Source organism: Oncorhynchus gorbuscha, linkage group LG18 (assembly GCF_021184085.1).
Source record: "Oncorhynchus gorbuscha isolate QuinsamMale2020 ecotype Even-year linkage group LG18, OgorEven_v1.0, whole genome shotgun sequence".
Taxonomy (NCBI): Eukaryota; Metazoa; Chordata; class Actinopteri; order Salmoniformes; family Salmonidae; genus Oncorhynchus; species Oncorhynchus gorbuscha.
In genome coordinates this window covers 4,138,341-4,163,201 of record NC_060190.1, presented here as the reverse complement: position 1 = coordinate 4,163,201, position 24,861 = coordinate 4,138,341, and the positions used below count along the sequence as shown (strand labels likewise).

Below are 24,861 nucleotides of genomic sequence, written 5' to 3'. Positions count from 1 at the left end.
CGAAAAAATGCCCTTTTATAATGAATCCTTGCATGCATATCATTGCATTTGCGTCGTGGCGTAGAGCAGTAGAGTAGAGACACTTGCACAGGTAGAGTAGAGACACTTACACAGGTAGAGTAGAGACACTTACACAGGTAGAGTAGAGACACTTACACAGGTAGAGTAGAGGCACTTACACAGGTAGAGTAGAGGCACTTACACAGGTAGAGTAGAGGCACTTACACAGGTAGAGTAGAGACACTTACACAGGTAGAGTAGAGACACTTACACAGGTAGAGTAGAGGCACTTACACAGGTAGAGTAGAGGCACTTACACAGGTAGAGTAGAGGCACTTACACAGGTAGAGTAGAGGCACTTACACAGGTAGAGTAGAGGCACTTACACAGGTAGAGTAGAGGCACTTACACAGGTAGAGTAGAGGCACTTACACAGGTAGAGTAGAGGCACTTACACAGGTAGAGTTTGTTTTACTCACTGCTTTAGCACACTCTGCTAACCCTGATGTCCTTGCCGTGTCTGAATCCTGGCTCAGGAAGGCCACCAAAAATTCAGAGATTTCCATACCCAACTATAACATCTTCCGTCAAGATAGAACTGCTAAAGGGGGAGGAGTTGCAGTCTACTGCAGAGATAGCCTGCAAAGTAATGTCATACTTTCCAGGTCCATACCCAAACAGTTCGAACTACTAATTCTGAAAATTACTCTCTCCAGAAATAAGTCTCTCACTGTTGCCGCCTGCTACCGACCCCCCTCAGCTCCCAGCTGTGCCCTGGACACCATTTGTGAATTGATTGCCCCCCATCTAGCTTCAGAGTTTGTTCTGCTAGGTGACCTAAACTGGGATATGCTTAACACCCCGGCAGTCCTACAATCTAAGCTAGATGCCCTCAATCTCACACAAATCATCAAAGAACCCACCAGGTACAACCCTAACTCTGTAAGCAAGGGCACCCTCATAGACGTCATCCTGACCAACTGGCCCTCCAAATACACCTCCGCTGTCTTCAACCAGGATCTCAGCGACCACTGCCTCATTGCCTGTATCCGCTACGGTGCCGCAGTCAAACGACCACCCCTCATCACTGTCAAACGCTCCCTAAAACACTTCTGTGAGCAGGCCTTTCTAATCGACCTGGCCCGGGTATCCTGGAAGGACATTGACCTCATCCCGTCAGTTGAGGATGCCTGGTCATTCTTTAAGAGTAACTTCCTCACCATTTTAGATAAGCATGCTCCGTTCAAAAAATGCAGAACTAAGAACAGATACAGCCCTTGGTTCACTCCAGACCTGACTGCCCTCGACCAGCACAAAAACATCCTGTGGCGGACTGCAATAGCATCGAACAGTCCCCGCGATATGCAACTGTTCAGGGAAGTCAGGAACCAATACACGCAGTCAGTCAGGAAAGCTAAGGCCAGCTACTTCAGGCAGAAGTTTGCATCCTGTAGCTCCAACTCCAAAAAGTTCTGGGACACTGTGAAGTCCATGGAGAACAAGAGCACCTCCTCCCAGCTGCCCACTGCACTGAGGCTAGGGAACACGGTCACCACCGACAAATCCATGATTATCGAAAACTTCAACAAGCATTTCTCAACGGCTGGCCATGCCTTCCGCCTGGCTACTCCTACCTCGGCCAACAGCCCCGGCCCCCCCGCAGCTCCTCGCCCAAGCCTCTCCAGGTTCTCCTTTACCCAAATCCAGATAGCAGATATTCTGAAAGAGCTGCAAAACCTGGACCCGTATAAATCAGCTGGGCTTGACAATCTGGACCCTCTATTTCTGAAACTATCTGCCGCCATTGTCGCAACCCCTATTACCAGCCTGTTCAACCTCTCTTTCATATCGTCTGAGATCCCCAAGGACTGGAAAGCTGCTGCAGTCATCCCCCTCTTCAAAGGGGGTGACACCCTGGACCCAAACTGTTACAGACCTATATCCATCCTGCCCTGCCTATCTAAGGTCTTCGAAAGCCAAGTCAACAAACAGGTGACTGACCATCTCGAATCCCACCGTACCTTCTCCGCTATGCAATCCGGTTTCCGAGCCGGTCACGGGTGCACCTCAGCCACACTCAAGGTACTAAACGATATCATAACCGCCATCGATAAAAGACAGTACTGTGCAGCCGTCTTCAGCGACCTTGCCAAGGCTTTCGACTCTGTCAATCACCATATTCTTATCGGCAGACTCAGTAGCCTCGGTTTTTCGGATGACTGCCTTGCCTGGTTCACCAATTACTTTGCAGACAGAGTTCAGTGTGTCAAATCGGAGGGCATGTTGTCCGGTCCTCTGGCAGTCTCTATGGGGGAGCCACAGGGTTCAATTCTCGGGCCGACTCTTTTCTCTGTATATATCAATGATGTTGCTCTTGCTGCGGGCGATTCCCTGATCCACCTCTACGCAGACGACACCATTGTATGCACTTTCGGCCCGTCATTGGACACTGTGCTATCTAACCTCCAATCGAGCTTCAATGCCATACAACACTCCTTCCGTGGCCTCCAACTGCTCTTAAACGCTAGTAAAACCAAATGCATGCTTTTCAACCGATCGCTGCCTGCACCCGCATGCCCGACTAGCATCACCACACTGGATGGCTCCGACCTTGAATATGTGGACACCTATAAGTACCTAGGTGTCTGGCTAGACTGCAAACTCTCCTTCCAGACCCATATCAAACATCTCCAATCGAAAATCAAATCAAGAATCGGCTTTCTATTCCGCAAAACAAAGCCTCCTTCACTCACGCTGCCAAGCTTACCCTAGTAAAACTGACTATCCTACCGATCCTTGACTTCGGCGACGTCATCTACAAAATTGCTTCCAACACTCTACTCAGCAAACTGGATGCAGTTTATCACAGTGCCATCCGTTTTGTCACTAAAGCACCTTATACTACCCACCACTGCGACTTGTATGCTCTAGTCGGCTGGCCCTCGCTACATATTCGTCGCCAGACCCACTGGCTTCAGGTCATCTACAAGGCCATGCTAGGCAAAGCTCCGCCTTATCTCAGCTCACTGGTCACGATGGCAACACCCATCCGTAGCACGCGCTCCAGCAGGTGTATCTCATTGATCATCCCTAAAGCCAACACCTCATTCGGCCGCCTTTCGTTCCAGTACTCTGCTGCCTGTGACTGGAACGAATTGCAAAAATTGCTGAAGTTGGAGACTTTTATCTCCCTCACCAACTTCAAACATCAGCTAGCTAAGCAGCTAACCGATCGCTGCAGCTGTACATAATCTATTGGTAAATAGCACACCCATTTTCTCTGTCTCATCTCTGTCTCTCTGTCTCTCTGTCTCGTCTCTGTCTCTCTGTCTCGTCTCGGTCTCTCTGTCTCATCTCTGTCTCTCTGTCTCGTCTCTGTCTCTCTGTCTCGGTCTCATCTCTGTCTCTCTGTCTCATCTCGGTTTCTCTGTCTCATCTCTGTCTCTCTGTCTCATCTCTGTCTCTCTGTCTCGGTCTCATCTCTGTCTCTCTGTCTCATCTCTGTCTCTCTGTCTCATCTCTGTCTCTCTGTCTCATCTCTGTCTCTCTGTCTCGTCTCTGTCTCATCTCTGTCTCTCTGTCTCTGTCTCTCTGTCTCATCTCTGTCTCTCTGTCTCTCTGTCTCGTCTCTGTCTCTCTCTGTCTCTCTGTCTCTCTGTCTCTGTCTCGTCTCTGTCTCATCTCTGTCTCTCTGTCTTGTCTCTGTCTCGTCTCTGTCTCTCTGTCTCTCTGTCTCATCTCTGTCTCGTCTCTGTCTCTCGTCTCGGTCTCTCTCTTGTAAAACAGTATTTGGAAGTTGATCAAATGTTTTGGTGGCCTACAGCATAGAGTCTTCTATTTTCAGGAGGAGACATTTGCCTCCTACCTGTTTTCCTGCGGTTGTATGTGAAATATTACCTGCATGCTGTTTTTTCACTAAAAGATGTGTGGCTCATTCCAGACTGTAGGCTATTCCTTGTTATTGGACTACAATCCACAGCTAAGCAATACATTTAAAAAACAAGATGCTATTGATCCTCTGTGGCTAAATTATGGGCCTTCTCATGGTGTAGTAGGACATACTGAATGGTTTCATTTATTTCTGAACAGACAGCAGTAATTCTATAGCTTTGGCAGATGTATTTACATTTATCAAGGGTGCTGCAGCCCCTCCAGAACCTTGTGATTCTATAAGGGTGCTGCAGCCCCTCCAGAACCTTGTGATTCTATAAGGGTGCTGCAGCCCCTCCAGAACCGTGTGATTCTATAAGGGTGCTGCAGCCCCTCCAGAACCTTGTGATTCTATAAGGGTGCTGCAGCCCCTCCAGAACCTTGTGATTCTATAAGGGTGCTGCAGCCCCTCCAGAACCTTGTGATTCTATAAGGGTGCTGCAGCCCCTCCAGAACCTTGTGATCTGTCTCTCAGGCATACTGTATGTCTCTCTGTCTGTCTCTCAGGCATACTGTATGTCTCTCTGTCTGTCTCTCAGGCATACTGTATGTCTCTCTGTCTGTCTCTCAGGCATACTGTCTCTCTCTCTGTCTGTCTCTCAGGCATACTGTATGTCTCTCTGTCTGTCTCTCAGGCATACTGTATGTCTCTCTGTCTGTCTCTCAGGCATACTGTATGTCTCTCTGTCTGTCTCTCAGGCATACTGTATGTCTCTCTGTCTGTCTCTCAGGCATACTGTATGTCTCTCTGTCTGTCTCTCAGGCATACTGTATCTCTCTCTGTCTGTCTCTCAGGCATACTGTCTCTCTCTCTGTATGTCTCTCTCCATCTCTCTTTCTCTAGCTTTTGAAATTGTTACCTTTTCAGATATACGATGTTTAGATCAAATAATCTAATATTTTGTCTTTCTCATCCTCCTCCTTTAGTTTCTTTGAGAACATGGGTCGTATCATCTCTCCGGACTACGTTCCCACGGAGACGGATGTCCTGAGGGTCAGACTGAGGACCACCGGGGTCATAGAGACGCAGTTCAAAGTCAAACACCTGCTCTTCAGGTAAATAATACTATTGTGTGTCTTCTCTTGTTGTTGTAGAAAATAAAACTTTCCCAAAGTACGAAGGCCTACTACCAGGGCTCTAAATTTTAAAGAAATTAATTGGTAGCACTGGTGCTCCCAATTTAAAAATGTTAGAAGCACCAGATTAAATTTAGGAGCACCAGATTAAATTTAAGAGCACCAGAAAATGTTTTCCCAATTGATTGAGCGTATATTGGGCCTGTATGAATTCTAGCTTCTTCTGAAGCACATGTTGTGCCCTAGAAACTAACACGTAACGCTTCAAAGACATGGGTTTATGATAAAAGCTGGTGTAAAAGTACCATTGCCCTATTGAGATATATTACATTTTTATTTTATTTTACCTTTATTTAACCGGGCAAGTCAGTTAAGAACAAATTCTTATTTTCAATGACGGCCTAGGAACAGTGGGTTAACTGCCTGTTCAGGGGCAGAACGACAGATTTGTACCTTGTCAGCTCGGGGGTTTGAACTTGCAACCTTCCGGTTACTAGTCACACGCTCTAACCACTAGGCTACCCTGCCGCCCCATTACATTGAAAATGGTACACTGTCTCTTTAAAAACGTTGTGCGTTGATTACATGCAAGAGATCTGTAATTTCTTAATTAATTAATTGCTATGGTTATTGATCTCCTGAAGAAGCTATCCCTTCTCCTTTCGTTCCAACTGTTTGGATATCAGTAGAGGCTGGTGGGAGGAGCTATAGGAGGATGGGCTCGTTGTAATGGCTGAAGTGGAATAGATGGAGGCTGGTGGGAGGAGCTATAGGAGGATGGGCTCGTTGTAATGGCTGAAATGGAATGGAACAGAGTCAAACATGTGGTTTCCAGATGCTCGATGTGTTTGATACCATTCCATCCATTCCATTACAACGAGCCCATCCTCCTGTAGCTCCTCCCACCAGCCTCCACTGTTCGATAATACTGGTCAAGTTACCAGGTTGTCAGCTAGCTAGCCAATGAGGTAACACGAGCGAACAAAGTGTGAACAAGTGGTTTACGATGCACAAGTAGTTTTAGAACAGCCCAAGACACAATGCTCCCAAAATAAAACTTGTGGTCACACGGCAAAATATCTTAGTCGCATTGGTCTTTAAAGCCGCGCTGACGATAGTTTTCAGGTTAACTTTAAGTACGAGGTTTTAACTTACAAGTGATCAAAAATACCTGTGCCAGGTGCTGGTATCTTTTCATCTTTGGGACCATGTCATGTTATCTCACACAGCCTCATTTTGTCACGGAGACTTTATCTCTAACAGCCAATTTGGCTAGTGCCAATCAGACAAACTTATATCTGATTGGTCTGTGATTGAGTCAGCAGGAAGTCAATATGTCAATACCCTAACAGGCCTTATCAACACACAGGGGACTAGAGTTTGATAACCAGGCGCACACACACACACACACACACACACACACACACACACACACACACACACACACACACACACACACACACACACACACACACACACACACACACACACACACACACACACACACACACACACACACACACAAACAAACATAGTAGGGATGACAAATGGAGAGAAACGTTAAACTGCCACTTATTTTTATCGGCTTCCATTAAAACACTAAGAACAATTTATAAAATTCCTTGTGAATTCACAATGCAGCTGCACTGCTGCCAGCAACAGGTTGGGTCTCATCACGGAGCGTCCTTTTCAGATGGGGAAGCACCGGTACCACCACTACTGTTGGGTCTCCCTTTCAGATGGGGAAGCACCGGTACCACCACTACTGTTGGGTCTCCCTTTCAGATGGGAAGCACCGGTACCACCACTACTGTTGGGTCTCATCACGGAGCGTCCCTTTCAGATGGGGAAGCACCGGTACCACCACTACTGTTGGGTCTCATCACGGAGCGTCCCTTTCAGATGGGGAAGCACCGGTACCACCACTACTGTTGGGTCTCATCACCACTACTGTTGGGTCTCCCTTTCAGATGGGGAAGCACCGGTACCACCACTACTGTTGGGTCTCCGTCCCTTTCAGATGGGGTGAAGCACCGGTACCACCACTACTGTTGGGTCTCAGATGGTGAAGCACCGGTACCACCACTACTGTTGGGTCTCCCTTTCAGATGGTGAAGCACCGGTACCACCACTACTGTTGGGTCTCAGGGCGTCCCTTTCAGATGGTGAAGCACCGGTACCACCACTACTGTTGGGTCTCAGGAGCGTCCCTTTCAGATGGTGAAGCACCGGTACCACCACTACTGTTGGGTCTCCCTTTCAGATGGTGAAGCACCGGTACCACCACTACTGTTGGGTCTCACCTTTCAGATGGTGAAGCACCGGTACCACCACTACTGTACCTCAACTCCACTTTGCTAAATGTGCATTTCCTCCCTCCCTTCTCAACGTTTAGTGGTACAGGACTTCACTGCTGTCGTTGGCCTTTCTCTGCCATTTCCAACTGGTAACTGAAATGACGAAGGGGTGGAGAGTCGACTCCAAAAGCACCGGTAATTGATTCTCGACTCCGGGAGCGTCCCTTTCAGATGGTGAAGCATCGACTCTGTTGGGTCTCAGTGCGATGGTGAAGCTCCACCACTACTGCTGGGTCTCAGGGCTCCCTTTCAGATGGTGAAGCAACTGTTCTCATCATGGAGCTCCTTTCAGATGGTGAAGCACTGGTACCACCACTACTGTTGGGTCTCCCTTTCAGATGGTGAAACAACTGTTCCAATGGTGAAGCTCCTCCACCACTACTGTACCTCAACTCCACTTTGCTAAACATTTCTGTTCCAATGGGTAGGACTTCACTGCTGTCGTCTTTCTCTGCCATTTCCAACAACTGTTCCAATGGAGCTCCTCTAATTGATTACTCTCTCTCTAAACAACTGTTCCAATGGAGCTCCTCTCTCTCTCTCTAAACAACTGTTCCAATGGAGCTCCTCTCTCTCTCTCTAAACAACTGTTCCAATGGAGCTCCTCTCTCTCTCTCTCTAAACAACTGTTCCAATGGAGCTCCTCTCTCTCTCTCTCTAAACAACTGTTCCAATGGAGCTCCTCTCTCTCTCTCTAAACAACTGTTCCAATGGAGCTCCTCTCTCTCTCTCTAAACAACTGTTCCAATGGAGCTCCTCTCTCTCTCTAAACAACTGTTCCAATGGAGCTCCTCTCTCTCTCTCTAAACAACTGTTCCAATGGAGCTCCTCTCTCTCTCTCTCTCTCTCTAAACAACTGTTCCAATGGAGCTCCTCTCTCTCTCTCTCTAAACAACTGTTCCAATGGAGCTCCTCTCTCTCTCTCTCTCTAAACAACTGTTCCAATGGAGCTCCTCTCTCTCTCTCTCAACTGTTCCAATGGAGCTCCTCTCTCTCTAAACAACTGTTCCAATGGAGCTCCTCTCTCTCTCTCTCTAAACAACTGTTCCAATGGAGCTCCTCTCTCTCTCTCTGGAGCTCAACTGTTCCAATGGAGCTCCTCTTTCTCTCTCTAAACAACTGTTCCAATGGAGCTCCTCTCTCTCTCTCTAAACAACTGTTCCAATGGAGCTCCTCTTTCTCTCTCTAAACAACTGTTCCAATGGAGCTCCTCTCTCTCTCTCTAAACAACTGTTCCAATGGAGCTCCTCTCTCTCTCTCTCTAAACAACTGTTCCAATGGAGCTCCTCTCTCTCTCTGTAAACAACTGTTCCAATGGAGCTCCTCTCTCTCTAAACAACTGTTCCAATGGAGCTCCTCTCTCTCTCTAAACAACTGTTCCAATGAGGCTTCTCTCTCTCTCTCTCTCTCTAAACAACTGTTCCAATGGAGCTCCTCTCTCTCTCTCTCTAAACAACTGTTCCAATGGAGCTCCTCTCTCTCTAAACAACTGTTCCAATGGAGCTCCTCACTCTCTAAACAACTGTTCCAATGGAGCTCCTCTCTCTCTCTAAACAACTGTTCCAATGAGGCTCCTCTCTCTCTCTCTAAACAACTGTTCCAAACACAATCTGTATCCCAAGTGGGACTCTATTCTCTAAATAATACACTACTTTAGACCAGAGTAGTGTACCCTATAGGGAAAAGGGTGTCATTTGGGATGTAACCCACACTCCAGTCTCCTACACCTGCTCTGTAAAATTCACTTCCTATGAATTATAATAACTAACAATATTACCTCTGCATTTCATATGAATTATGAAAACGTAACGATATTACCTCTGTATTTAAAATGATAAACCATATTACCTGGGCTGTGGCGAGAGACTTTTCATAAGGGGCCTTTGTTTTGCATCTAAACATTGTCACACTGCGTTGTGGGAACTGCATGTCAATATGACACAGACCCTTTTACCTCTGTGTGTGTGTGTGTGTGTGTGTGTGTGTGTGTGTGTGTGTGTGTGTGTGTGTGTGTGTGTGTGTGTGTGTGTGTGTGTGTGTGTGTGTGTGTGTGTGTGTGTGTGTGTGTGTGTGTGTGTGTGTTTCACAAATTGGCAGAATATCTGTGTGATGGCCTCTGTCTAGGAGCAATACAATAGTTGATTTGGTTTACCTGAATCAACACCACACCACACACACGCACATACAATCAGCATGTAGGGTCATGGACACATGAAATTGAAAGCTGTCAATCAAACTGCACTATAGATGCTTTTATTGACAAAAATTACCCATCACATATAACACACACACACACTCTCTCACACCCACACACACACGCACCCCACTCTAGTCGTAAATCTCTGTGGATGGGGGTACGGGGACTGAGTCCCCCGTTTTCAATCTCCTCAAAGACAATAACCCTCAGCACAACACAACACGGACGGACAGACGAGGAAAAGGTCAAATCTCTCCAAAGAAAATGATTTTTTTTGTCCATTTCACCTTTGTCTAAACAAGATGGATACTGAAGTGGAGGTATCTGTTATACACACTTACTGAGAGAGGAGAGAGAGAGGAGGGGAGAGGGGAGGGGAGGGAGGAGAGGAGAGGAGAGGAGAGGAGAGGGGAGGGGAGGGGAGGGGAGGGGAGGGAGAGGAGAGGAGAGGAGAGGAGAGGAGGAGGGAGGGGAGGGGGGGAGGGGAGGGGAGGGGAGGGGAGGGGAGGGGAGAGGAGAGGAGAGAGAGAGGAGAGGAGAGGAGAGGAGAGGAGAGGAGAGGAGAGGAGAGGAGAGGGGGAGGGGAGGAGGAGGGGGGGGAGGGAGAGGAGAGGAGAGGAGAGGAGAGGAGAGGAGAGAGGAGAGGAGAGGAGAGGAGAGGAGAGGAGAGGAGAGGAGAGGATGGCAGAAAAAACATATGACAGTTCTCTGGAATATCTCGTAACATTTATGAGATGAGACTTTTCATGTGTGTATTTCACACCCAATTTCACTTCAATTTATGTTTTCAAACAAACTAAATTATGAATCACGCCAAATGTTAATTATTTGAATAATTGAAACGTCAACATTGGGCCAGGGATGTTGCACCACGTCTCTGGGCAGAGGCTCATCCTGATCTTTATATAGTGTGTGTTGTGCTTTGAAATGTTCAACAGTCTGTAGATGTCTCGATACATACGGCCCCTGTAGTAGTCTACGTTTCAGCCCCATAGGTGTGTGTGCGTCATCTAGATGTCAAATAAAAGTCTTTTGAAATATTGCTGGCTGACAGGAAGTGGTTTCTGTTTGGTCTCTCTCTTGATCTTTCTCGTTTTCCTCCTTTCTGGTCTCTCTCCTCCTCTACTCCTCACGCTTTGCTTTTGTTGTTTTTCTGTCACGTTGACTACTGCTAAATCCCACAGCCACTGCGGAGGCACTGCGGAGGCACTGCGGAGGCACTGCGGGGGTAGGTTAAATGGTAGAGCACTAAAAGGACCAGTGGATGAATGGGTGTGTAAGGCCTTCGTTGTCACCCATTGTCTGCCTCTCTTTCGAAAAGACACAGGCTTTTTATGACTCATAGTTGTTGACAGTGTGTTTGCGTTGTGGGCGGAGCTGTAATACCTGATCAGGTAAAAGGAGGAGAGGGAGGCTTCACTATAATATCTGTCCTTCTCTATTCTCTCTTTCATTCTCTCTAAAGTATGTGGTGAGGGACCCAGAGAAAGATGGGGATGGAGAGATGTATTCCTGAACCTCACACACACACACACACACACACACACACACACACACACACACACACACACACACACACACACACACACACACACACACACACACACACACACACACACACACACACACACACACACACACACACACACACACACACAGTCAAGGTCAACGTAGGTCGCAGTTCGTTAGCTAACCCCTAATTAACTATGTAATGAAAGAACGAATGGAACACTTGTTTAATCCTCCAATCACATCGTCTCCTCCGTCTACCAGCCCTCGCCGCCCAGATGTCACGGGACAGTTTAGTGCATACACACACACAGCCTGCTTACCATTGACCTGTGACCCCCTCATTCCGCCTCTAGAGAGATGAGACACCATCCCAAGTGGCACCCTATTCAGGTCCCATAGGGCTTTGGTGAAAAGTAGTGTACTATATAGGGAATAGGGTGCTATGGGGACGCGGCCTCTCTCCATTTCACCTTGTCTTCATCAGAGCATCAGATAATTAACCGACACTGATGAATGGCCAAGGAATTTACAAGTTAAGTGGGGCTGGGGGAGGAGAAGAGGGTGGGGCTGGGGGAGGGGAAGAGGGTGGGGCTGGGGGAGGGGAAGAGTGTGGGGCTGGGGGAGGGGAAGAGTGTGGGGCTGGGGGAGGGGAAGAGTGTGGGGCTGGGGAGGGGAAGAGTGTGGGGCTGGGGGAGGGGAAGAGGGTGGGGCTGGGGGAGGGGAAAGAGAAGAGGGTGGGGCTGGGGGAGGGGAAGAGGGTGGGGCTGGGCGAGGGGAAGAGGGTGGGGGAGGGAAAAGAGAAAAGAGTTTGGGGCTGGGGGAGGGGAAGAGGGTGGGGCTGGGGAGGGAAGAGGGTGGGGCTGGGAAAGAGAAGAGGGTGGGGCTGGGGGAGGGAAAAGAGAAAAGAGGGTGGGGCTGGGGGAGGGGAAAGAGAAAAGAGAGTGGCGGGGGAGGGGAAAGAGGGTGGGGCTGGGGGAAAGAGAAAAGAGGGTGGGGCTGGGGGAAAGAGAAAAGAGGGTGGGGCTGGGGGAAAGAGAAAAGAGGGTGGGGCTGGGGGAAAGAAAAGAGGGTGGGGCTGGGGGAAAAGAAAAGAGGGTGGGGCTGGGGGAAAGAGAAAAGAGAAAGGGTGGGGCTGGGGGAAAGAGAAAGGGTGGGGCTGGGGGAGGAGAAAAGAAAAGAGAAAGGGGTGGGGCTAGGGGAAAGAGAAAGGAGGGTGGGGCTAGGGGAAAGAGAAAGGAGGGTGGGGCTAGGGGAAAGAGAAAGGAGGGTGGGGCTAGGGGAAAGAGAAAGGAGGGTGGGGCTAGGGGAAAGAGAAAGGAGGGTGGGGCTGGGGGAGGGGAAAGAGAAAAGAAAAAGGGTGGGGCTAGGGGAAAGAGAAAGGAGGGTGGGGCTAGGGGAAAGAGAAAGGAGGGTGGGGCTAGGGGAAAGAGAAAGGAGGGTGGGGCTAGGGGAAAGAGAAAGGAGGGTGGGGCTAGGGGAAAGAGAAAGGAGGGTGGGGCTAGGGGAAAGAGAAAGGAGGGTGGGGCTAGGGGAAAGAGAAAGGAGGGTGGGGCTAGGGGAAAGAGAAAGGAGGGTGGGGCTGGGGGAAAGAGAAAGGAGGGTGGGGCTGGGGGAAAGAGAAAGGAGGGTGGGGCTAGGGGAAAGAGAAAGGAGGGTGGGGCTTGCATCATTAGTTCATTTTGTGATTTTGAGATGTGGTTGAAATTCGTTTTTTTTTTAAATTGGCATTACATACACGGGGCCCGATTGGCATTCCATACACGGGGCCCTATTGGCATTCCATACACGGGGCCCTATTGGCATTCCATACACGGGGCCCGATTGGCATTCCATACACGGGGCCCGATTGGCATTCCATACACGGGGCCCTATTGGCATTCCATACACGGGGCCCGATTGGCATTCCATTCACGGGGTCCGATTGCCTCTGGTCAAACGTAGTGCACTATATAGGAATTAGGGGTGTCATTTAGGATGAGATTGCATCTCACTGTCTCTGTCTATTGCCTTATTTACTTCAGATAAAACCCTCAAAACACATCAAGAGAAATAAACTATTAAGTCCAATTAGCTACAGACCAATGTCCAGATGATATGATATACTACACACACACCGAACACAGTGATAACACTAGCTGAACAGACGTTATAGATGTGGCCGGATGATATGATATACTACACACACACCGAACACAGTGATAACACTAGCTGAACAGACGTTATAGATGTGGCTGGATGATATGATATACTACACACACACCGAACACAGTGATAACACTAGCTGAACAGATGGAGCAAGCTGCTAGACAAGGTTGTGTATGAATAATACCCCCAAATAAATAGTATGTGAAAAACAAAACGTTTTAGTGTGTGACATTTTGTAAATTGTACTCTGAATGCATCATCTAATGCGCCATTTGTTCATTTTGGTACAACGTGTCAATTTATCTGATTATCAGCTGATTTCACACCACATTAGCCAGCACCAGACCTCCAAGTTGTTTGGGTTTTAGTGTAGAATCTTCTGAGAGCAGAGACAAACTCACCAATACTCAACATGGACTGTAGCATATCAAGTTAATTGCGAATTAATAATTGTTATGGTTTATTGCGAGTAAAAAGTGATTTAAAAAAAACGTATTCATTGCAGTTGAGTGTGACGGTGTTCAACCGTTCGCCCCCGGACCTTTTAGGAGGGGAGGAGAAAAGAGACTGGCATCACTAAATCCCAAATGAGATCCCTTTTTGTTTTAATGACGTTGGCTTACGCTAAAATACGACAGAGGTTTCCATCATCTATGGCTTATTCTAAGCCCTCTGGTCGTGTCCCAAATGACACTCTATTCCCCATGTAGTGCACTACTTCAACCAGAGCCCCGTGGGCCCTGATCAAAAAGACTGCTCTGAATCGGGAATAGTGTGCCAATTGGGACGCAAGCTCTGTGTGGACCTCGAGGGGCTTCACGGAGGACCCAGGTGTTCCTGAAGGACCCAACAGACGGTTCCCTCAATCTGAGTAAATTAATTAACTTGCTAATTGTCTTTTAGCTAATTGATAAACACACACACACACAATCTAAATAGTAGCAGGTGTCCTATTTGAACCTATGCTGTGAACCTCCTGCTGACGGCTAACTGTCATTATCACATGGATCTAAAACACTCTAAACACATTGGCCAAACCACGAGCACACTAATAACCTGTCTCGCTGGCTGCCCAAGTTCTCTACTCCACATAATCAATGAGTCTGATGTGTTCCATCTAATGTACAGATTTCTCACTCGCTCATTAAAAAAAGATATATTTATACAAAATAATTCTCTCCCCCTTCCCCCTCTCCAGGATGTATGATGTGGGGGGTCAGAGGACAGAGAGGAGGAAGTGGATTGGTTGTTTCGAGGACGTCCGGGCCGTGGTATTTGTTGTTTCTCTCAGTGGATACGACATGACTCTAGTAGAGGACCCATGTATGGTGAGACACCTCTCTATTGTTACCCCGACATCTTTACCTGTCTTTTCCCTGATGAACACGGTTACAATATTACTACACATGGACTGACGTGACAGACGCCTGTTTTACTGATGTTACATCTAATGAATTCCCCTCTTTCAGAACCGCCTACAGGAGAGTCTGAAACTCTTCTCTTCCATCTGCAACAACATCTTCTTCAAGAGTACCTCAATGGTAAGAGACAGTCTATATACTGTAGGACCTCAGTGGTAAGAGACAGTCTAGATACCCTAGGACCTCAATGGTAAGAGAGAGTCTAGATACTGTAGGACCTCAGTGGTAAGAGACAGTCTATATACTGTAGGACCTCAGTGGTAAGAGACAGTCTAGATACCCTAGGACCTCAATGGTAAGAGAGAGTCTAGATACTGTAGGACCTCAGTGGTAAGAGACAGTCTATATACTGTAGGACCTCAGTGGTAAGAGACAGTCTAGATACCCTAGGACCTCAATGGTAAGAGACAGTCTATATACTGTAGGACCTCAATGGTAAGAGACAGTCTAGATACCCTAGGACCTCAATGGTAAGAGACAGTCTATATACTGTAGGACCTCAATGGTAAGAGAGAGTCTAGATACTGTAGGACCTCAGTGGTAAGAGACAGTCTATATACTGTAGGACCTCAGTGGTAAGAGACAGTCTATATACTGTAGGACCTCAATGGTAAGAGAGAGTCTAGATACTGTAGGACCTCAGTGGTAAGAGACAGTCTATATACTGTAGGACCTCAATGGTAAGAGAGAGTCTAGATACTGTAGGACCTCAGTGGTAAGAGACAGTCTATATACTGTAGGACCTCAGTGGTAAGAGACAGTCTATATACTGTAGGACCTCAGTGGTAAGAGACAGTCTATATACTGTAGGACCTCAATGGTAAGAGAGAGTCTAGATACTGTAGGACCTCAGTGGTAAGAGACAGTCTATATACTGTAGGACCTCAGTGGTAAGAGACAGTCTATATACTGTAGGACCTCAATGGTAAGAGACAGTCTATATACTGTAGGACCTCAGTGGTAAGAGACAGTCTAGATACCCTAGGACCTCAATGGTAAGAGAGAGTCTAGATACTGTAGGACCTCAGTGGTAAGAGACAGTCTAGATACCCTAGGACCTCAATGGTAAGAGACAGTCTAGATACCCTAGGACCTCAATGGTAAGAGACAGTCTATATACTGTAGGACCTCAATGGTAAGAGAGAGTCTAGATACCCTAGGACCTCAATGGTAAGAGACCGTCTATATACTGTAGGACCTCAATGGTAAGAGAGAGTCTAGATACTGTAGGACCTCAGTGGTAACAGACGGTCTCTATACTGTAGGACCTCAGTGGTAACAGATAGTCTCTATACCGTAGGACCTCAGTGGTAACAGACAGTCTATATACTGTAGGACCTCAATGGTAAGAGAGAGTCTAGATACTGTAGGACCTCAGTGGTAAGAGACAGTCTAGATACCCTAGGACCTCAATGGTAAGAGAGAGTCTAGATACTGTAGGACCTCAGTGGTAAGAGACAGTCTAGATACCCTAGGACCTCAATGGTAAGAGAGAGTCTAGATACTGTAGGACCTCAGTTGTAAGAGACAGTCTATATACTGTAGGACCTCAGTGGTAAGAGACAGTCTAGATACCCTAGGACCTCAATGGTAAGAGACAGTCTATATACTGTAGGACCTCAATGGTAAGAGACAGTCTAGATACCCTAGGACCTCAATGGTAAGAGACCGTCTATATACTGTAGGACCTCAATGGTAAGAGAGAGTCTAGATACTGTAGGACCTCAGTGGTAACAGACGGTCTCTATACTGTAGGACCTCAGTGGTAACAGATAGTCTCTATACCGTAGGACCTCAGTGGTAACAGACAGTCTCTATACTGTATGACCTCAGTGGGAACAGACAGTCTCTATACTGTAGGACCTCAGTGGGAACAGACAGTCTATAATGTAGGACCTCAGTGGGAACAGACAGTCTCTATACTGTAGGACCTCAGTGGGAACAGACAGTCTCTATACTGTAGGACCTCAGTGGGAACAGACAGTCTCTATACTGTAGGACCTCAGTGGTAACAGACAGTCTCTATACTGTAGGACCTCAGTGGTAACAGACAGTCTCTATACTGTTGGACCTCAGTGGTAACAGACAGTCTCTATAACGGGGAACCTCAGGGGTAAGGCCCTAGTCTAAAGCCCAATTCAAATGAAAAGCAATTTTTCCCCCCGCTTGTAAACAACCTAGTACACGCTGGAATTAGAATACACAGGAGTCAATGAGAGAGAACAGATGGACCGTCAACGACGTCAAAAGTCTGACATAATGGTGTTTGGTAAGAGATCATGTAACCAGCAGGCTGGGCGAGAAGAAAAATGTGCCAAACTAGCCTAGCATGCATGTTCATTTATTTATCTTTTCAAATGTTGTAGTGCACAGATTTTGCCATTATTGATTTTATTTTTATTATGTCTAGAAAAGTCCCATCCGTATAGAAACTCTTCCATTGATAGTTACAGCTACTTGGCCAAGTCTAAACAGGGTTTGGTTGACATGGTTGTCCTCTCGTTGTCCTTTTGCTAATGGACAGGATGGAGAAGATGCTACACACACACACACACGCTACACACACTACACACACTACACACTCACTGTTGCGCATAGAGAGTCCATGGGGAGGACAGAGTGGGAACGGATGAGTGAAGCAAACATGGAGGAAGTCTTTGTCCATCTCGTTCTCTCTCTTTCTCACTTGTCATTTATGTCACTCGTGGCTTCTGAGTGGACATGCCTCTGCAATGTCTTTGTTACCACACACCTACACACATACACATACACACACACACACACACACACACACACACACACACACACACACACACACACACACACACACACACACACACACACACACACACACACACACACACACACACACACACACACACACACACACACACACACACACACACACACACACACACACACACACACACACACACACACACACACACACACACCTACACACACTACACACATACACACCTACACACCTACACACCTACACACCTACACACACACACACACACACACACACACACACACACACACACACACACACACACACACACACACACACACACACACACACACACACACACACCTACACACACACACACACACACACACACACACACACACACACACACACACACACACACACACACACACACACACACACACACACACACACACACACACACACACACACACACACACACACACACACACACACACACACACACACACACACACACACACACACACACACACACACACACACACACACCTACACACACACACACACACATACACATACACATACACATACACATACACACACACACACACGACCGACCACAGCCTTTGTTCTAATAGGTCCCTTGTCAGTCGTAATTAAACAGCGAACAGTAATTTAGGTGCATTCTGCTTCCAGCCCACACACACACACACCAACACACACACACCACCAACACACACACCAACACACACACACCAACACACACCCCCCAACACACACACCCCAACACACACCCCCCAACACACACACCCCAACACACACACCCCAACACACACCCCCACACACACACACCCCCAACACACACACCCCCAACACACACCCCCCAACACACACACCCAACACACACCCCCAACACACACCCCCAACACACACACCCCAACACACACACCCAACACACACCCCCAACACACACCCCCAACACACACACCCCAACACACACACCCCAACACACACACCCCAACACACACCACCAACACACACCCCAACACACACACCCCAACACACACACCCCAACACACACCCCCAACACACACCCCCAACACACACACACCAACACACACACACCAACACACACACCCCAACACACACACCCCAACACACACCCCCCAACACACACCCCAACACACACCCCCAACACACACAACACACACACACCAACACACACACCAACACACACCCCCAACACACACCCCACACACACCAACACACACCCCCCAACACACACACCCCAACACACACACCCCAACACACACACCCCAACACACACACCCCAACACACACACCCCAACACACACACCCAACACACACCCCCCAACACACACACCCCCAACACACACACCCAACACACACACCCCAACACACACACCCCAACACACACACCCCAACACACACCCCCAACACACACACCCCAACACACACCCCAACACACACACCCAACACACACACCCCAACACACACCCCAACACACACCCCCAACACACACCCCCAACACAACAACACACACCCCAACACACACACACCCCCCAACACACACACCCCAACACACCCCAACACACACCCCCAACACACACACCCCAACACACACACCCCAACACACACACCCCAACACACACACCCCAACACACACCCCCCAACACACACACACCACAACACACACACCCCAACACACACCCCCAACACACACACCCCAACACACACACCCCAACACACACCCCCCAACACACACACCCAACACACACCCCCAACACACACACACCAACACACACCCCAACACACACACCCCAACACACACACCCACAACACAACACACCCCAACACACACCCCCAACACACACCCCCAACACACACCCCCAACACACACCCCCAACACACACCCCCCAACACACCCCCAACACACACCCCCCAACACACACCCCCAACACACACACCCCAACACACACACCCCAACACACACACCCCAACACACACACCCCAACACACACACCCCAACACACACACCCCAACACACACACCCCAACACACACACCCCAACACACAACACACACACCCCAACACACACACCCCAACACACACACCCCAACACACACACCCCAACACACACACCCCAACACACACACCCCAACACACACCCCCAACACACACACCCCAACACACACCCCCACACACACCCCAACACACACACCCAACACACACCCCCCAACACACACACCCAACACACACCCCCAACACACACCCCAACACACACCCCAACACACACACCCAACACACACACCCCAACACACACCCCCCAACACACACCCCCAACACACACCCCCAACACACACCCCCAACACACACACCCCAACACACACACCCCAACACACACCCCCACACACACCCCAACACACACCCCCCAACACACACCCCCAACACACACACCCCCAACACACACCCCCCACACACACCCCAACACACACACCCCAACACACACACCCAACACACACACCCAACACACACCCCCAACACACACCCCCAACACACACCCCCAACACACACCCCCAACACACACCCCCAACACACACACACCCAACACACACACCCCAACACACACCCCCCAACAACACACACACCCAACACACACACCCCAACACACACCCCAACACACACCCCAACACACACCCCAACACACACACACACACCCACACACACCCCCAACACACACCCCCCAACACACACCCCCAACACACACCCCCAACACACACACCCCAACACACACACACCCCAACACACACACCCCAACACACACACCCCAACACACACACCCAACACACACACACCAACACACACACCCAACACACACACCCAACACACACACCCCAACACACACCCCCAACACACACACACACCCCCAACACACACACCCCAACACACACCCCCAACACACACCCCCAACACACACCCCGCCCTCATCAAATGAAAGAGGGTGTAACGAGCTTGTTTAACGGGACCTCTTTTAGTGTGTTTTTCAGGCCCACTTGGTGTGGTGGTGTGTGCATGCGTACGTGTGTGAGACCGAGTAATTAATCTATCAGGGCGTGTCTGTGAGTCTGCTGACCTATAACCCTCTACCCACTGTTCCACTGTGTTAATTACACACCACATTCACACACACACACACACACACACACACACACACACACACACACACACACACACACACACACACACACACACACACACACACACACACACACACACACACACACACACACACACACACACACACACACACACACACACACACACACACTCATTATTCTCTTCATTCAAATCAGTTCATCCATTATTATCTAGCTAGTTGTTGTTCTTTTAACCAAATGAACCAAAGCCAGGTGGAATGAGAAGTCCTCATAGACTTTTAATTGGTCCACTAGTGAACCACTACAGTGAACTAAGATGCGTCCCAGATGTCACCCGGTTCCCTTTATGTCCCTTCATATGGGCCCTGGTAAACAACGTAGTGCACTATATAGGGAATAGGGTGCCATTTGGGATGCAAGCCACTGAGTCAGAGTGTTGTGTACTGTGAAAGGGACAGTCAGTCAGGGACAGTGTGTTGACTCACACCATAATACTTGCGACAGCGGAGCTCAATCAATCCTCCTGTAGCCAAGGCTTCACTAGGTAATTGATCTGAATTGGCCAGTGATCGCTCTCCCAATCACATGTACAGATTTGACCATTCATCAACTGGCATTTACGGTTGATTGATGAGTAGTATAAGTCTGCAGTTATATCTGTTTTATGGTTGATTGATGAGTAGTATAAGTCTGCAGTTATATCTGTATCACATGGAAGTTGTATTTACAGTAAATGGTTTGACACCAGTAATCACAATATTATTCTTGTTTGAATATTGATTTGAATATTGATTGAACATTGTTTGAACGTTGATTGAACGTTGTTTGAACGTTGATTGAATATTGATTGAACATTGATTGAACATTGATTGAACGTTGTTTGAACGTTGATTGAACGTTGTTTGAACGTTGATTGAACACCCTCCCTATTGTTCGTCTGTATGTTTGTTTACCACTTTATTTATTTGTGTATAATTGCCGACCAGGGATGTCGGATATTTTTTATTTATTAATGTATTTGTTTATTTATTGCAGATCTTATTTATGAACAAGATCGATCTTTTTCAAGAGAAGATTTTACATTCGGGGCGGCATCTGCGGCTGTATGTGCCTCAGTTCAAAGGTCAGTCACGCTGACCACACCCTAATACACACACACACGACACGTGCACCACACGCAATAGGTAAAACATATGTGACCAGACTGATAATGCTATTGCAATCCATTGGTGTTTGACATGAAATGGCCTTCTTTGTCATTGATAAAATAACAATATACAGGCTTGAGATTGGAGGAAGCCATCGTGATAATACAACATCTTATCAAGATATGAAACTAACTCTGAAAACGGTATTGCCTGACACCCTCTCTCTCTCCCCCTCTTCCCTCTCTCTCTCCCCCTCTTCACTCTCTCTCTCCCTCTCTCTCTCCCCCTCTTCCCTCTCTCTCTCCCTCTCTCTCTCCCTCTCTCTCCCTCCCTCTTCTCTTTCTCTCTCTCTCCCTCTCTCTCTCCCCCTCTTCCCTCTCTCTCTCCCTCCCTCTTCTCTCTCTCTCTCCCTCCCTCCTCTCTCCCTCTCTTTCCCTCTCTCTCTCCCCCTCTTCCCTCTCTCTCCCTCCCTCTCCCTCCTCAGGTGCAGACTGTGACGTGGACGCTGCGGCCCGATACATTGCCGGAATGTTTGTGTCTCTCAACGCCACGCCCAGCAAACTCATCTACCACCACTTCACCACGGCAACGGACACCTCCAACGTACAGATTGTCTTCCAGGTCGTCATGGACACCATCATCAAAGAGAACCTAGAGGCCGTCTCTCTGCTATGATTGGTTCTAAGAGTTCCTATGAGTTCTAACAGTTCCGATGGCGCTGGTTGGCTTCTGGACTCTGGGGTGAAGTTTCCCTCGGTACAGAGCTAGACTCAGCTTCCCCTCACCAAATCATAACCTTAAAGGGTCAATCAGCCGTTGCTACGTCCATTTTTGGACTTAGCAACTGGCCCATTGATTCTTGAAGAATGGAACTTATAAATGGCTCGTGAGCTTAATTCAAAATATAAGCTTGATTTACTCCATTTGTAAACAACGTAAATGTGAACAAATAGCCTCAACATGGTTAAAACTATAATGTTGATATCATGGATTGACAGTCTTTGCATCCATAGCTCTAGCTATGCATTTGAGAGAGGTTACAATTCTCCAGCCCCGTCCCTCAGCTGTTTACCAAAACGGGGAGGATGCTTTGTTATTGTTTCAACTGCTGAGTTCCACTTTAACCGTTAGTGGGGATAATGGAAAACCGACCCAAGATCAGTGACTAGGGGCTCCGTCACCCTACTCCGTTTTCTGGTTCCGGAAGAAAAGCGTGTTTAAATCGACTTCATAATGAAAGACCCTCGGTTCACTTCCTCTGGAATTGTTTACATGACTTCCCGGAACAAGGAGGAGGTCTATTGGAGAACATTTCACTTCCCAGAACGAGGAGGAGGTCTATTGGAGAACATTTCTCTTCCCGGAACGGGGAGGAGGTCTATTGGAGAACATTTCTCTTCCCGGAACGAGGAGGAGGTCTATTGGAGAACATTTCACTTCCTAGAACGAGGAGGAGGTCTATTGGAGAACATTTCTCTTCCCGGAACGAGGAGGAGGTCTATTGGAGAACATTTCTCTTCCCGGAACCAGGAGGAGGTCTATTGGAGAACATTTCACTTCCCGGAACGAGGAGGAGGTCTATTGGAGAACATTTCTCTTCCCGGAACGAGGAGGAGGTCTATTGGAGAACATTTCTCTTCCCGGAACGAGGAGGAGGTCTATTGGAGAACATTTCTCTTCCCGGAACGAGGAGGAGGTCTATTGGAGAACATTTCTCTTCCCGGAACGAGGAGGTCTATTGGAGAACATTTCTCTTCCCGGAACGAGGAGGAGGTCTATTGGAGAACATTTCACTTCCCGGAACGAGGAGGAGGTCTATTGGAGAACATTTATCTTCCCGGAACGGGGAGGAGGTCTATTGGAGAACATTTCTCTTCCCGGAACGAGGAGGTCTATTGGAGAACATTTCACTTCCCTCTCCTTGTTTTTGGGAACAGTCATGGACTATGGTACATATTTATTTGTGTTATTGTTGTTGTTAAGCAACCCTAATCAGAATATGAATAATACAACATCAACATTTTAATTCTTAACATACTTGTTATATTTCTTATTCATACCAGAGCTCATTGGAGGGACCCTGTAGATGGTAATGATAGGCTTCCTCTCAGCTTTGGTTGCTCGGTTGCTCCGGCTAAATGCTCACTCAGCTTAGTGCATGTCTTAGTGTGTGTGTGTGGGCAGGCAGGCGGATTTACCGTTTGTCCATTAGATGCGCGGGCAGTGTGGTACTGGTGTGGAGGTGTGGAGTTATGGGTCACTCATCCATACTGACTGTGTGTGTGTTAAGGGGTTCACTCATCCATACTGACTGTGTGTGTGTTAAGGGGTTCACTCATCCATACTGATTACGGGCATTTACCTGCCATCCATCAATGCCTATCACTCCTTAATGGGACAGAGATCACAGAAAACAACTGGCTTTATTTAACTGCAGTAAATCTCATCACTCTTGTGTCCTGTTCTCCTTTCCTCCCTCTCTCGCTCTCTCCCTCTCTCAAACACCTCTTTCTTTCTCTCTCTCTCTCCCTCTCTCAAACACCACTTCCTCTCGCTCTCTCCCTCTCAAATACCTCTTCCTCTCTCGCTCTCTCCCTCTCTCAAACACCTCTTCCTTTCTCTCTCTCTCCCTCTCTAACACCTCTTCCTCTCTCTCTCTCCCTCTCAAACACCTCTTCCTCTCTCGCTCTCTCCCTCTCTCCCTCTCTCAAACACCTCTTTCTTTCTCTCTCTCTCTCCCTCTCTCAAACACCTCTTCCTCTCTCTCTCTCCCTCTCAAACACCTCTTCCTCTCGCTCTCTCCCTCTCTCAAACACCTCTTCCTTTCTCTCTCTCTCTCTCCCTCTCTAACACCTCTTCCTCTCTCTCTCTCCCTCTCAAACACCTCTTCCTCTCTCTCTCTCTCTCTCTCTCTCTCTCTCTCTCTCTCTCTCTCTCTCTCTCCTCTCTAACACCTCTTCCTTTCTCTCTCTCTCTAACACCTCTTCCTTCCTCTCTCTCTCTCCCTCTCGAACACCTCTTCCTCTCTCTCTCCCTCTCTAACACCTCTTCCTTTCTCTCTCTCTCTCTCTCTCTCTAACACCTCTTCCTTTCTCTCTCTTTCTCTCTCTCTAACACCTCTTCCTTTCTCTCTCTCTTTCCCTCTCTCAAACACCTCTTCC

At 48.1% G+C, this 24,861-nt stretch overlaps 1 protein-coding gene across 3 annotated transcripts in view; it reads left to right on the top strand.

Annotated features, from left to right (window-relative positions):
• gnav1 (guanine nucleotide binding protein (G protein) alpha v1) overlaps positions 1–24,289 on the top strand; it is a 58,616-nt gene extending 34,327 nt beyond the window's left edge. The window contains exons 5-10 of one of the 3 annotated variants that reach the window (XR_006833103.1): positions 4,858–4,986; positions 14,417–14,546; positions 14,688–14,759; positions 21,588–21,675; positions 22,185–22,996; positions 23,037–24,289. Coding sequence is in view for 1 of the 3 variants with exons in the window: in XM_046310491.1 (XP_046166447.1) it covers positions 4,858–4,986; positions 14,417–14,546; positions 14,688–14,759; positions 21,588–21,675; positions 22,185–22,375 (610 nt within the window). In the remaining 2 variants the exon portion in view is untranslated. Of the gene's footprint in view, positions 1–4,857; positions 4,987–14,416; positions 14,547–14,687; positions 14,760–21,587; positions 21,676–22,184 lie in introns of all 3 variants that reach the window. The other 2 variants (XR_006833104.1, XM_046310491.1) reach the window with 2 other exon arrangements.
• Positions 24,290–24,861: the final 572 nt, after the last annotated feature.